This window comes from Sus scrofa, chromosome 3, assembly GCF_000003025.6.
Source record: "Sus scrofa isolate TJ Tabasco breed Duroc chromosome 3, Sscrofa11.1, whole genome shotgun sequence".
NCBI classification, from domain to species: domain Eukaryota; kingdom Metazoa; phylum Chordata; class Mammalia; order Artiodactyla; family Suidae; genus Sus; species Sus scrofa.
The window spans coordinates 100,655,321-100,671,564 of NC_010445.4; the positions used below are offsets into that span (position 1 = coordinate 100,655,321).

Below are 16,244 nucleotides of genomic sequence, written 5' to 3' on the forward strand. Positions count from 1 at the left end.
ATCCATCAGACAGTGATTTTTAATCAAAAGAAAGATGTGATATGTATTTTAAAAAGATAAATGAACCTCATAGATAATTCAAGAAATAAGATCCCAGAGAGATGGTTCCCCCAGAGATCCACCAAATAATTGTTCATTTGCTCCTTTCTGCTCTCCTCTCTTTCCTGCCTCCTCATTTACTTTTTTTCTTTTTGAACCTACAAATTGGCATGCAATCTGGTAGTCCAAATATATGTCCTCCCACATACCTTGTGGCTCAACAGCATCTTTTAAGGCTTCTGTGCTAAAATCCTGCTAGCTCAGCCCATCTGTAATAGTTCAGATTGTTTTCTTGCTTTGTAATTCCTTCTCTAAGAGGTGTATCAAGCTTTAATAAATAGGCTTCTCCGTTTCAAATGAGAGGTCCAAGGGAAGCATAGCAATTCCATCAGGAAAAGTAAAGTGCCCAGGTGTGGTCTGACTTGAACATTCCCGCCCAGATGCCTGGGCTTCATCTCAGCATACCCTCCCTCCATCCCACTCCTCAAATTCAGAAACATATGTTGCCAAACAACCACTTCCTCAGGTGGCCTTCTGGGTTTGTGACAGCACCAACCTCATTAATCCGATGTGTATTAAATTTATGACAATTGCACTATCGGACCACAGAGTGCATCGAAATCCCCTAAAACATGCAATTTTGAACATTTTACATTCCATTTTTTTTTTAACTGCAATAATGAGTAAGCCTCCTTAAAAACAACCATGCAAAGTCTGGGTTACTAGAGGTTAAAGAGTCACAAACAGCTCTTCCAAAAGCAAAGCACAGGGTTTTCAGGGTGCTTCCATATACCCGTGAAGAATAGCAAAATATTTGATCCCTGGCCTTGCTCAGTGGGTTAAGGATCCTGCGTTGCCGTGAGCTGTGGTGTAGGTTGCAGACACGGCTTGGATCCCGCGTTGCTGTGGCTGTGACTGTGGCCGGTGGCTACAGCTCCCATTTGATCCCTAGCCTGGGAACCTCCATATGCCACGAGAGCAGCCCTAGGAAAAGCAAAAAGACAAAAAGAAAAAAAAGAATAGCAAAATATACCACCCCAAAATGTGCCACTTTGGCTTAAGAATTATTTTGAGCTGGAGGCAATTGAGAAGAAGCAGATATAAGGAGTTCTCTGCCCTTCTCTTACGGGCCTAAAAACAAAAAATAAATTTGTAAAGGTGCCCCTCCTTTTTTCTATCAGGAAGAAGAGAAGTTAATCACCAGAGATAACTCTAGACCCTTCTCAGCCAGAGAAAGTACCAGTGGGATCTGCATAACAAGCCTTACTAATACTAGCCCTTACCTATCATAAGTTTCTCCTTATGTTTGCCTTTGCACACCATGTCAGCCCTAGAAACTCAAAGTCCTTTTCCTTTGCCTTGTCACTCTCTAAGATGCCATATAAACCCAAGTTCAAACCATCATTTTGAGTGACCCATCTCTGAGGGCTCCATATGCATGACACCCATGTTAATAACTTCTGTTTTTCCCTTGTTTATCTATCCTTTATCAGTCAATTTATAGGGACCTAACCTGAGAATTTAGGAATATAGAGGAAAATTATGTTTTTTTCCTTCCCTGTTCCTATCAGGGCAGGATGTGGAGAGAACATAGTAAATCTGGAAGAGCTATCGAGAAATCTGTGTTCTCCTCTCAGTCCTGTTCTACCTATGGAATGATCGCAGTTAAGACAGGACTTCCATATGGCTGTGTACACAAGAGCCAGGCTTCCTTAGCTAACATTAGCCGGACTTTGTCCAGGTGTCAAGCAGGCAAGTGCTTCCTGGGGAGACTGAACCCTTAACCTTTATCAGTGGTCTAAGGGAATCATGATAATCTCATTCTACTTGCCAGGGATTGGTTTAGGAATGGTCATGTGACATACTTCTAACCAATGAGACCCGTGGGAAATCTGCAGGGAAACTTCTGAGCAATGACTTTCACATTAAGAATGGTTTAGAAAAATGGGTGAGTTCCCATCATGGCTTAGCCGAAATGAATCTGACTAGTATCCATGAGCACGACGTGGGTTCGATCCTTGGCCTCACTCAGTGGGTTAAGGATCCTGCATTGCTGTGGCTGTGGTATAGCAGCTTCAGCTCCTATTCAACCCCTGACCTGGGAACCCCCATATGCTGTGGGTGTGACCCTAAAAAAAGACACTAAATAAATAAAAAGAAAGAAAATTGGGGCATGGCCTCTCTCCTGCTTCAGCCTTTGAACTATTGCTGTGTGAGGAAGTGACTGACAGCCCTGCCAGTGACAAGCCTGACGGCAAAATCACCTATGTTGCAATAACTAAAGCCCAACAGAATTCAATCTTTAATTAACCAGCCTAGGTACAGGCTTCCTGCAGATTCTTGTTATGAGAGATATTACATTTTCCTTGTAGGTTAAGCCATTTCTCTTTGGGTTTTCGGTTATTTGGCACTAAAAGATCCTTAACTGATAAACCCACCTACATGAGGGGATAAATGTTTACCAAGCACTTTATTAATAGCATTTTTAAAAAATTAGACTCACGACCCAAATTATAATGTTTCTTACCTGACATTTTCGGGTATAAAAACAACTCCAGAAAGCTACATACAGGGGAGAACACTTGCCCAGGGGGGGGGAAAAATAGGTCTGCCATTTTAACCTGCAAATAGAACCGGAAGAGTGCTAAAACAAGAACTGTGTGAGAATTTAGAAATAAAAACATGCTGTAAAAAACACCCATGCCACAAATCTACAAAATGAAAATCTGGGGCATACTAGTAAGAAGCACTCACTTTCCCTCATGGCATAATCAAATATGACTGCAGAAGCATCTGTATGCGAAGTTTACCGACTAGTGAACTACTCTGTTTAATGCCTCTCAAGGACTTGCAGACAGATATATTTAATAACTCTGTCACATTTGGAGGGCAAACCAAACTGACCTTTTAAGATTTCTCCTGTTGTTTTGTTTGTTTGTTTAACTTTCTGAAATCAGGTGTGTTGGAACTGGCTCAGAAGACTAACAGGTAATGAGTTATTAATACAGCTCCCAATTTCCAAATCAGTGGTTGCGTCTGGGGAGACTGAAGTACACAGGCTCACTGTATCCATCAGCTCCCTATACCAGCCTCACCCCCAAGAAATACACAAACTGGATAAAGCCCCCCACTCCCAGAGCCAATCAGACAAAGCCTCTCCTTTTTTTTTTAAATGATTTTTATTTTTTCTATTACAGTTGGTTTACAGTGTTCTGTCAGTTTTCTACTGTACAGCAAAGTGACCCAGTCACAAACACACACACACACACACATTCTTTTTTTCACATTATCCTCCATCATGCTTCATTACAAGATATAGTTCCCAGTGCTATACAGCAGGATCTCATTGCTTATCCATTCCAAAGGCAATAGTTTTAAGCCTCTTCTATATAAGATCAAAGGGCTGCCTCTATCCAAGTGACAGACTTTGTTTTCTAAATTAAAATTGATTCAAGATTACATGGATAACAACATCCCCTCCTTCAAAGGCATTCTGAAAACACGCTTTCAGAGAGAAAAGGAGGGAGTTAGAGCTGGATGCTAGGAATTACATGTAATTGACAGACATTTGTAGCGAATGTAAAAATCCACTATCCCAGTACCAGAGTAAAAAAAACTGGGTGAGGATCACGGCTCAAAGTTCCTTTCAATTCTATGAATCTTTGATTCTACATGTGCTTATCCATTTTTCTCCAACCAATTTGGGTTTGTTTCAAAAACAAAAGGTAACCCTTGAGAAAAAAAAAAAAAAAAGGGAGAAATGCATGACTTTGATGCTTCTTCAGTAGACATCTTCGGGCTAGATTTATCTTTTACTGGTGAATAGTAAACGGTTTCCTTGTGCCTTTTTTGTTTTGTTTCAAATATCTGAACGAAAAGACAGTATTTTTCAGAAATGTTCATGTTAGCAGTCACTGTCATTTCTTCTGCCACTTTAGTTCAGCCCAGCTCTTTATTTTTCTAGTATTTGTTAGTTTTAGCTTCTTTCAACCAATATTTCCATTGTCTGAACACCAAAGTTTTCCTAAAATACATTAGATGCTAAGGATTAAATAACCTGGAATAAGTGATTAAGTATCAATGATAAAAAACAAATATTGAGCTTCAATTGGCCCAGACTCAATTATTCCCAATGGCCATTATATTTTTGGTTTCTTCCCCCCTACAGCTTATCTTCTGCTATGTCAAATTGTGGCTCTGATGATCAGTTCCATAATATTTCAACCACATGAAACGTGATCAGTTCTGTTGTTTTTCAGGATAACTTCCTTGAATGCCATTTAACAGGCTTCACATGCTTAAAATGACAAGTGTAAATATTACTATAAGCAGTTTTCAAAACTGTGAGAACATAAGAAATGGCATTCAAACTCAAATTAACCAACAGCTCCTCCCACCCCCTTCGACCCTCCTCCTCACTATTCTGGGTGAACCTAGAGCAAAACCTCACGGGACAAGGAGGACATAGCATCCATGTTTTTTACTAAGCAGCCTCTTATTTTCAAACTCATTTCAAGGCTCAGTACCATTTGCTGGCAGGTTTTTGAGTGAAGCAAATGCTCACATCTCCAACACCAAATAAAAATCCCCTAAAATGTAGACAAAAGAGATCCAAGTCACATTCCACCTCTCACTCTTACCCCATCCCCACTCTCCTAACCTTGCTTGTGGCAGACCCTAAGTATGCAGGTCAGGCGCTGACTGGCACGGCAGGCAGACGGAAGCATCTGCTTACATTTGAGAGACCTATCTTAAAGGGACAAGGAAGTGTTCTGGAATTATCTATACATCCAGAATTTCCCACTAATACTTCTGGAATCCCTTCCCGGTCTACCTGTATGGTGCTGAATAACTTGGAGAAACTAAAAGAGAATATATTACATCCTTTGGTCCTTAGAGAAGAAATGAGTTGATTGATTTTCATCTATGAACAAAATACTTAAAGTCTGAACACTGGGGGACATCCAGCAAGTTACAGAAAATAATTCAGTGTGTCCTCAGTAAGTCAAGATAAAGGAAAGTGAAATATGGTTTGTATTGTTCCCTTTTTTCACTTGCTAATGCATTCCCTGATGGGTGTCCCCATGACATTATTGTTTGGTCTGCAGTCAGCTTATCTGGCTGAGTTACAAGAAAGATGGAGTGAGCCTGTAGTTTCCGTTTGTTACTCTGTAGCAAACAAAGACTGTCAGCCTCATGACTGGGGATGGATGCAGACTCTCTCATGCTCCAGGAAGTTCAGTTATATCCTTTTAGTTAAAACTTGCAATAAAACAGATTAATCACTGCAATTACTTTTAACCACAGGAAAACATTGTAGGGAAGCGAAAAACCATCATAAATTTTACCAGGTTTTGAAGATAAAGTCCCTTTTCTATTGACAAACGCTTTTACTTTGATCAAAATCTTTACAACCAGTTGTACAATGCTTTAGACAATAGCAATGGTCACACCTGCTAGTATATGGAAGTTCCCAGGCTAGGGATCGAATCCGAGCTGCAGCTATAGACAGACACCAGATCTTTAACCCACTGTGCTGGGCCAGGGATCTAACAAGCAGCACCACAGAGGCAACACCTGGTCTTTAACCCACCATGCCACAGTGGAAACGCCCCAAAAATGTTAATTTGTAGAAAAAACTAACTTGTTGAACCTAAAGCAAATCTCCAGGGTTAAAATGATCTTATCTGAACTGCCAAAAATTATCAGACTAATGTTTTACTCCAAAGGAGATATATTTGCCATCTGTATTATTTGCCAAAGGTCCAGTCTGGTTGCTTTCAGCTTTTTTCCTTCCATTTCACCAGTTGCTTTTGCAAAGGGGAGGGAAGTGAAGGAAATGACCAAATCTCATTATTTTTATTCTTTTAACCAGCAAGTAAGACAGGAAAATGGGCTTCAGATGGTCATACAATTGCGTATCAAAGTACAGTGGAATCTCTCTGAAAGATAAGGTGGACACAAGAAAGAGGAGCTCAAGGAACAAAGACACAGCCAACCCAAAGTCACAGCTTGCTTGGCAGAGGACACAGATCAGGAACCTTGGTGTACACTGCACTGCGGTGCACTCAAAGATGAAAGGAGAGCTCATTCTTGGTAACTGTTGGGAAAACCCTAGGACCTGCCTAAATTCCTTCAACGTCACCACTCCTCATGGCCTCCCACGTAGCACTGACACTGAGAGTCTCCATTACCCCCTCAATGGCACGTAACTTCCAGATGCTCCCCCAACAAAAGCCTATCTTCTATGGCAATCAGGAACACTTGCAATTTTGAGCAGTCTGCCTGATGGGGTTTAAGGGCCCTTTTTGAGCTCTGAACAAGAAAAATCAGGAGAGAAGGAAAAAAATCATGGAGACTTGGGTATAATTGGATGTGAACTTTCTATGGCATAGCAAAAAACTCATCTGGTTTTCCCCTCAAGGCCATTGCTAAATGTTATCCATAAGACATGGTGGATACAAATGTCATTGACTCTGGCCATTCTGATGACAAACCACTTAAAGCACCATCACTTCTGTGTTTATACATCATTTTAAAAACATGACTTCCCTGTGGGGATGGAAAGAATGGAAGCAAGAATCTTTTTACTTTTTTTTTTTTCCTAGCAAGTATCTTTTTAGATAGCAGAGTGGTGAGTAAGAATTTGATTTCCATGCACGACAACCTTCAGGAGTGTTAGCAAGAGGGTGTGTTGAAACATAGGGTGTCACACTTGGGTATGTTCAGCCTCAAGACACCACAGGACAAAACCGCAAATCTAGTCATTAAGAGTTATATAGTATGAACTGGCAACTGTTTAATCAGAAAGGCACAGGTTATACTGTGTCTAATGCCAGAAATGATACAGGAGTTCCCGTTGTGGCGCAGCGGAAACGAATCCTACTAGAAACCATGAGGTTATGGGTTCAATCCCTGACCTCGCTCAGTGGGTTAAGGATCTGGCATTGCTGTGAGCTGTGGTGTAGGTTGCAGACGCAGCTCGGATCCTGTGTTGCTGTAGCTGTGGTGTAGGTGAGCAGCTGTAGCTCCAATTTGACCCCTAGCCTGGGAACCTCCATATGCCATGGGTGAGGCCCTGAAAAGCAAAAAAAGAAAAAAAAAGAAAAAAGAAATGATACAGAAATAAAATGTATCTACTTTTCTCCCCTGTGCAAGATGAATATATGCGATACTACAGTGCACATATAGGGAGACCCACCACAGAGTTCAACCATGATGGGGGTAAAAAAATGATCCTTCTGCCCAGATGAGAAACTCAGCTTTGCTGATGGGCAATGAGAAAGGCAGTCTTCCTGAGTTCCCGTTATGGCTCAGCAAGTTTAGAACCCAATGCAGTCTCCGTGAGGATGAGGGTTCAATCCCTGGCCACACTTGGTGGGTTAAGGATTCAGCTGCTGCCACAAGCTGTGGCGTAGCTCACAGATGCAGCTCAGATCCAGTCTTGCCATGGCTGTGGTATAGCTCTGATTCCACCCCTAGCTTGGGAACATCCATATGTTACAGGTGCAGTCGTAAAAACAAAAAGGAAAGAAAAGCAGTCCTCCAAGAAGAGTGTATATGTGCCAGGGGGTAAACAAGCATCCAATTGGAATATGGGGTGAAAATAGTTGAACTTCTTTTTCTATTTATTACTCTATCCCATCAGAGTTTGCTTTCATCTGTGTTTCATGATGTATATGTTAGTTCAGTCCACGCACCCAATTTTAAAGTGAGAAAATATAAATAGCATAGAATGATGCTTAAGACAGTTTTGGTGGAGCTCCCGTCATGGCTCAGTGGTTAACGAATCTGACTAGGAACCATGAGGGTTCGGGTTCGATCCCTGGCCTTGCTCAGTGGGTTGAGGATCCGGCTTTGTCATGAGCTGTGGTGTAGGTCGCAGACGCAGCTCGGATCCCGAGATGCTGTGGCTCTGGCATAGGCCAGTGGCTACAGCTCAGATTAGACCCCTAGCTTGGGAACCTCCTATGCCACTGGAGGGGCCCTAGGAAAGACAAAAAAAAAAAAAAAAAGACAGTTTTGGTTATCATTTGCCTTGAGAAGTAAAGAAAAAAAGGAAATCTTTTTTTTTTTTTTTTTGCTTTTTAGGGACACACCCACAGCATATGAAAGTTCCCAGGCTAGGGGTTGAACTGGAGCTACAGCTGCCAGCCTAGGCCACTGCCACAGCAACGCCGGATCCCCGACCCACTGGTGGAGGCCAGGGATCGAACCTGCATTCTCATGGATGCTAGTCGGATTCATTTCTGCTGAGCCACAACAGGAACTCCGAGAAAAAGGAAATCTTAATGATATCCCCAGCACCCCCAAATGAGAGGAATCCCTCTGCCAGTAGCATCTTCTGGTCCAAGAGAAGGTCTGAGAACAGTATGTGAACTAATGGGTCAGCAAGGAGAAACAGTGCTTGCCTCTCAGATTTCCCAGATACATCTGCTCTTGGGAGATAATTATTCTAACCAAATGATACTCTGGTCTACAAATGAGCTGAAGAAAATCATCAATCTCTTTCTGTGTCAGGTAGAACTTGGTGGGTCCTGTACAGACTATTAATTTCATGGAAAATAAGCCAACAGGGGAAACAGATAAATCATTAGTGGAGTGAAGAAGAGACGCAATAAATTCCTACCAATTCTCCTACTTTCTTTTTCTTGCAGAGAGCAAAATGACAAAGTATTTATGTCCTACTGTCTTTGATATCTCTGTTTATCTCATTAAAGGAAAAATGCTTCTGAAACCACAAGGACATGTTCTATTTCAAGTTTCAAGAATTCAATCCCAAATGATTTACACAAGTTAACAGTATGCCTACAGAATTTTAATCTCCACATTTCTGAAATTCTATCACTTTTAATTTCATAAAAAACAAAACACCACAACATTCATTTTCCTTATTTCAGCCAATATATAACATTAGGATTTGGTTGACGTGAACAAGGTGCATTTGAAAAGTAACACTGATTGTTCTTAATGAAAAATTTTTTTCAATTAAAGTTAAGGCTAGTAAGAACAGTTGGCACTTTTGATATCATTTCAATGACTAAATCTTATTCAAAATTAATTTCTCCAAAGTTCCACAGAATGTATTTGCAAAACTCATTAATGTTTATTTATTAAAGTCAGTGTTTTCAGTAACTGATAGAAGCATTATATAGTGTTTCCAACTCAGTCTCTTTCCATCTGTCCTCCTATTTTACTGTTCATCCCGTTGTTTAAACATAAGAATTACGCTTGGAAAAGACCAGCCGGGCATCCCCCAAAGGGCAGACTCTCCCCATCACTTTGCACCGCATTTTCTGTCATTCACCTACCAGTACCAGCAGCCTTCCCAAAGTGTCCCTCCCGCAGCCCACCAAGATTAGTTACTGAGCAATCCACTAGAAAGTAACTCTACCACTTACGTAAGTTCTATCACGGCAGTATTTTTACCCACCTTGTTCACTCTTATATCTTCTGGAACAGTATCTGACCCACAATATATATATATATATTTACTGAGTGAACAAATTGGATGAATGAAGGAATAAAGAACCTATCCCCCCCCTTTTATTTTTGTCTTTTTAGGGCTGCACCCCCGGCATATGGAGGTTCCCAGGCTAGGGGTCGAATTGGAGCTATAGCTGCCAGTCTATGCTACAGCCACAGCAAAGCAAGATCTGAGCCAGGTCTGTGGCCTACACCACAGCTCATGGCAACACCAGATCCTTAACCCACTGATCGAGGCCAGGGATCAAACCTGAGTCTTCATGGATACTTGTGGGGTTCGTTAAGCACTGAGCCACGACAGGAATCCCCCCCCTTTTTTAGGGCCACGTCTGTGGCATACGGAAGTTCCCAGGTTAGGGGTCAAATCAGGCTGCAGCTGCTGGTCTACGCCATAGCCTTGGCAGCTCAGGATCTGAGCCACATCTGCTGGGAACCTTAACCCACTGAGCAAGGCCAGGGATCGAACTCGTATCCTTATGGACACTATGGCAGGCTCTTAACCCATTGAGCCACAACAGGAACTCCTAAAGAACCTCTCTTTCAGTCACCTCCTCTCATTTCCTGGGCTCCATGTACCCCACGTGCCTTACTTGCTTTCTGTGATTTTTACACATAATGTCTTCTTTCTAATGTCACACCCCCAGTGGCACAGGGGACCTAGGGCCCTACCCTCTAAACCCATTCTCTCAAGTTCCTACCACAAGGCTCTGTGACTATTCTAGCTTCCAAGTGCTAGTCAGAGGATAACTTCATCTGCATAATTACCAGAGATAGTCTTTACTTTGACCAGCAAAACTTGCTTAGCACCAAAAGTTAGCTGCAAGAAGGGCCCCCAGGGAAGAATAATTTAGTCAATTGACCAACTCAAATACAAAGTCTTCCTAGTACCACCTTACACATAATAGGCATTCAGTGGGCATTTATTGCACTGGCTAGTAAACCATAATGTGAATCTAATATCTCTAAAGCATTTGTAAGTTCCCATGTTATCCAAGAGGGCAAGATAGTGAAATGTGGCCTGGTCAATACTGTGCTAGTAAGAGAACTTGCTGCTGGAAAAACAATTTAACTCAAACCATTCTGGTGAATGGTCCTTTGTCAGCCTGGTAGAGGAGCACAGAGTCCCAGTCTTGGTTCTTAAAGGGTTTATCAATAAGTTTATCTCCATTCTTATTGAAGGTCCTAGTTGGAAATCCAGTCTAGACCTCCTAAGGTCACTCTGGGCTAGAAGTAAACTAGAATCACAATGAACGGGTGACAATCAGAGAATATTTCACAATTTTCCCAAATACTTGTCCCAATGCGACGGTTGCTTTTCTGGCTCAAGTGATTTCTCTTAAGTAGATTAACATTACGGAGCCTACACATTGCATTTCTAAGCCAGTCTCTCATTGTCCACATTGAATGTTCCTTTTTCCTCTACATCTCTCAAAAATACTTGCCCCGCCTCCAATAACAGGAAGTGCATCCAATTCCAATTGTGAGAGATGTTCCGTGTTAGCAACTCTACATTTTCCCCTCCGCAACTTTCACCTACCTCCTGGCTTTGTGCTCTAAGTCCACACAAAGAAAGGCTGACCTTTTTCTCACTCAACAGCTCACAAATATGCCAGACACATCTTATGGCCTTTTCCACCTCTCCCCATTCTCCCATCTGGGTCTACTTTTCTTCAAAACGTTAGGACTCATAAGATAATTTAGAGAAGAAAGTAAGAATGAAACATGGGACCTCGATTGCTCAAATTTTTAATTAAATGTGATGTCAATTTCTAGTTATATGGAGCTCATTTAAGAAATTCATACCACAGACACTAATGTCAGATGCCAAAACAAAGGTAAAAATGTTTACTTAATATGGGTGTCCAAATCATCTTGAGGTTTAGAATTATAAAATTCTAAAGCTGTTCATTTCACCCATTCATTTCACAGATGATGAAACCGAGATCCAGAAGAGTTACGTAAGTCGCCCAAGATAGACTCCTAGCAATGCTGACAGTCCTTGAGGTTCTTTTGGCCATGGCCCAGACGATAAATTATGAGCCCATAACCTACCGAAGGTTTGTCAGTTTCTCCAAACTCCTCATGTCTTAATAATGTCAGCTCATTAACTTCCCAGGAAGCTAAATTTACATTGTCATTATTACCACCATGACAGATTTTAGAACTAGAAAATCCCCTAACAATAGCGAGCCTTCCTACTATGGACAAAATAATTGAAGGCCAAGGAGGCCCGGACACATGTTAGTCAAGGAAACACTACCATTGAGGGGTAAAGCCAGCAACGGAGCCCAGGTCTACTGATTATAACCTAGAACTCTTTCGTGCTCTATACCAAGGATTAGCTCAACACCATCAATATTATAAATCTGAGATTGGTTTAATATAAACATACATTTATGGCTAGAAAACTATAATTGTTTTAACTAGTGCACAAGTTGTATGGCTTATGGAAGTGCTAGGCTGGACATCCATTTGTCAGAAAGATTGTAGAAGACGGAATGGAACGATGGGTGGGAGGTTGGGTTCAATGACCTCTAGAGTCCCTTTTACCTCTAGGATTATTCAATTCTGGACTACCAGGGAGCTGGGCACCTCAGCCAGCCAGGGCACATGCAGAGGTGGGGAATGAGCAGTATCCTAGGAGGCTCTCTCTCCTGCCCTTGGGGTCAATGAACTCTACCCTCCTCTTTCACACATCATTCTATATCCAATTTACATGCAAGCAAATACTCCAGGCACATGGAGAGAGTAAGGAAATGCAGCTCTGTCATTTCCAAAGACAGACTACACTGCTTAGCTTTCAAAATTGCCTTGCCTAAATGAGCATTCCATAACTGAGCCTCTGAATTCAGCTTTTACAGTTTGTTCATGTACTCCGCTACTATCAGAATTAATTATGCAGTATCTTCACAAGAAGAAATCAGATTTGGAGGAGAGTTAGGAAAGGAAAGAATAAAGTGAAGGAAGGAAGATTACTGTATCTGATTTCTCCCCCCACCCCCGCCCCTACCCCAAGCACAGGGAGTCCTTCCACACACAGACAGATTTCAGATTTCAGATGGCAGTCCCCAGCTGAGCTAGCAATGGGAAGGAGGAAGTTGACATGTTTGAGAAATGAAGAATGCGCCAACTAACAGGACTCTGAGGCCAACATGTTATTAACCCCGTCCTCTCTATGCAATTCCACTACAAACTGGAATTCGACACAAATCTGTTTCTCTGCCTTCTTGAATGGCTACTAAATATTAAAATGTACTGATTTTAGACTTTTTCTTTTTTGGCAATAATGAGTACAAGGGAAAGAAGGTGGGATTTTTCATCTCAGAGAAAAAGAATTATACTAAGGGTCAAGCTCTGAAAGTTAGAAGGAAGCTTCAGCAATAGGATTGTCACACTGAATATTTTTACATGAATGAGATTACAAAAAAAAAAAAATTCAAAGGGTCTGATTACACACAAGGGAGCCAGGTGTTCCACAGACTTCAGAAGAGCAAATTGATGCTCTACAACTCAGCTTCAAATAACAAAACAACAACAACAACAAAAGCCTTGCAAGGTCTCACAAGTAAAAGATGGAGAGACTCCATGCGAAATCCGGAAAGCTCTACTTTAAAAGGCTTGGACGGGTTTTCCACTCTCCTCGACCTGGTGTGACTGGACACGGGGAATGGTGTGCCTAGTCATAAGGAAGGTTGGGAAAAACTATATATTCTATCTGCATTCAGCTGCCTTCACTGATGCATTAATGTTATCTAAGGTCTAAACTAAAGGAACCCTGCACTTGGAGGGTTTGGAGGAAGGTTCCTCCCCTGGCCTCCTTAGCTCCCCATCAGCCTGTCAGACTGGCATGACCACATCAGTTCTGTAGGCTACCAACATCAGCACAATACTAGAAAAAGCCCTTTTCCTCCTCTTCGGAGGTTTGCACCACTTTTCTTCCAAAGGTGTTTCTAAAAGGGAAGCACAACTTGAAACAAGGAGCCCGCCTGCGAAAGGTCGGGGTTTTTTTTTTTCATTGTTATCCTCCTGGGGTGCAGCGTCCAGAAAACTGACACATGCATTCCAAGTCAGGCAGGTGTACAAAGACAACGAAGGACGAGAAACCAGGAAGAGAGGAAGGCAAGGAGACAGAGGCAGGGCTCTGGAGTACAGATTTGAGGGAAAAGGAAGAGGAGGATGAGAGGGAAAAAAGAGTGTCGTGGAAAGAAAGCAGAGCAAGAGAGAAGAAAGGAGGACCGGGAACGAAAGAGTGATAAAGGAAACGGTGGGGAAGATGAAAGAAGGTGCCAGGGACGCGGCAGAGAAGCGGCCGTGGGGACCGGGGCGCCCCTGGGGAGCTGCGCTCCACGCGCTGGTGCTCAGGACGCAGGGTGCGTCCGCCACTCACCTTTCAGGATGAGGGTGTCGATGTCCCGGTCGATGCCCAGGAAGTAACACTTCCTCCAGAGGCCGGAGTAGGTGGCGAAGAGCGGCCGGCCGCACTCGGCGTCTAGCCCGCCGAGCCCCAGCAGCGAGCGCCAGGACTCGGGGTCAGCGCGCCCCGGGCCGCCCGGGAGCAGCCTGCGCCCCAGGGGGGGCGAGTCCCGCAGCGGCAGGTGCGACAGCGGCATCAGGCGGTTCTTCTGGTCCGGGGGGTCGGCGCCGGCGCGGCTGCGCTCGCAGCTCTCCTTGTGGCGCCGGGGGTCGGTCTCGTACCAGTGGTCGGTGAAGATGGCCGTGACCAGCAGCCCCAGGGAGCAGAGGCTGAGGCCGAGGCTGAGCGCGGTGACGAGCGCCCGCGGCTCCATGGCTGCCCGCCCCGCCGCGGCCGCCGGTGGGCTCGCGCGCCGCCGCCAGACACAATGCACTTGGCCTCGGCTCGCTCCGCGCTCCCTCCCGCGCTCCCCCACCTGCCCCCACCTCCTGCCCGCCTGCCAGCCCGCGGCCTCCCCGCCCTGCTCCCGGCCCGGCGCGCTCCCTCCCCGGCTCCCTTCCGACCGCGCGCCCGCCCCCTCCCCGGGCCGCCGCTCCGCGCCTCGCCGCGCCTCGAGCACTTCCTTGCTCCCTCCGCTCCCGCAGCCCCCTGCCTCCTTCCTGGCACCCCCCACCCCCGCTCTACGGCTTCGCCCCTCCCCACCTAGCCGTCCAGCGGTCCACCCCGCTCTCCTGCGACCCTCCTTCCCTTTCGAATCCCTCCTCGTCGCCCTCACTTTTCTCTCCTCCTCTCCCCTTAACCCTGTCCCTACTTCCCCCTTACTTTTCTTCAACTCTTTTTCCCCACTCTTTTTGTCCCTCTTTTGCCCCCGCTCCTGTCCCTTCCTATCCCTGTCCTCGGCTCGAGGATTCTCTCCAGTTACCCCTGAGCGCAATGCCTGCCTTCCTCTCCCCTCCAACGACGTGAAAAGACATCAACAGCATCAGACTCAGTCTTGTCACTTGTCCAAGTTGATTTTGATCAGTGTCCCGTTTTGTACCCAGAAGCAAATCCCATCCAGGTCGGGCTGCGTAGTGATCAATTTAACTCTCAGGAATCTCCCATCTGGAGCTGAATACCCTTTCTCCGCCTCCTAAAGGATGCAGCCTCTGCGACCCCTTGGCCACTCTCTGGCTGCGATCCCCCCCTTTCCCTCTTACTCGCCCACGGCAAGCTCTCAGCGCTCTCTCCGCTCCAGCCCCTCTTCTGAAAGAAAAGCAAGCGAGTGTCACTGGAGCGAAAGACCAATGGCCAGAGATTTTTCTCCTACTTCACTTCAGCCTGCTGGGAGGTGGACTTCTTCGTTGACCACCTCCTGGAATTTCTAGAAATGCATAGGATCAATAAGCCCTTGCAATGGCACCTGCTCTGTGAGGTGATCGTTGCCCTTGAATAAAGAAAATCCTTAGTAATAAATCAAAGGAATGATTTTTTTTTTCCCCTCCAATGCGAGTTTCTTGCCTGGGCTGGCAGGGTCGACAGCGACGACGCAATACTGCACAACAAAGTCAACATCTCAGCTTGCTTCTGTTTTCCATGGTACTCAGGCGGTCACAGATGTTAATTCTGAGAATGGGAGGCGGATTCACATTTTCTAAAATGAGGAAACGTGAGGACGCAGGGTCCTGAAAGAGTTAATCGCTTGTGTTGTGGCGTCTCACCACAGAGGACCAATACCCTTGTGCCACTTAACGCCCTAGGGGCCACATCACAGACAGAGAACCGTGCTGTGAAAGCCCAGGATGCCAATGCTTGTGTTCTTATACGATGAAATATTAATGATCTAAAGATTATAAGGCATTCATTAGATGCTAAATGTCATTACTCCACGATTTAATGGGACTTATTAATTAGTGCCCCCATCAACTGATATTAATGTGACATATATTTCCTCTGAAGTGACGTCTGTAAAGGTGGTATAAGAATCTTGCTGGGATTTATTTTCATTGCTGTTTGTACTCAGCACCTTCAGAGAGTACCTTTCTGAGCTTCTCAGTTCAGATAGATCACTTAAGCAAATCTTACAGTCATCGTGGAACCCCATGTGCATTTCTGCTGACCCGACAATGTGAATTATTACTTGGATTTTCTCACAGCTTCAGCAAGATCTATGGTGAGCTCCAGTCTAATTAAGGAAGACAAATAATTATAATTTTAGTGTTCCTCTCACCTATAAGCTTTTCCTTAACAGGAAACGCTAAGCTCATCAAAGGAGTCTTATCTAGATTTACACAAAAATGATGAGACTTAGAAGCTTTCTTTTATT

At 44.1% G+C, this 16,244-nt stretch overlaps 1 protein-coding gene across 7 annotated transcripts in view; it reads right to left on the reverse strand.

The window, feature by feature from the left end:
- Window positions 1-16,244, reverse strand: part of TMEM178A (transmembrane protein 178A) — a 273,146-nt gene that overhangs the window by 41,443 nt on the left and 215,459 nt on the right. The window contains exon 1 of one of the 7 annotated variants that reach the window (XM_021088341.1): window positions 13,913-14,438. The exons of 4 other annotated variants lie outside the window; for them this stretch is intronic. In XM_021088341.1, the coding sequence (XP_020944000.1) occupies window positions 13,913-14,312 (400 nt within the window). In that variant the 5' untranslated portion in view covers window positions 14,313-14,438. Of the gene's footprint in view, window positions 1-2,566; window positions 6,969-13,912; window positions 14,439-16,244 lie in introns of those variants that run through there. 2 more of the 7 variants (XM_021088342.1, XM_021088343.1) reach the window with 2 other exon arrangements.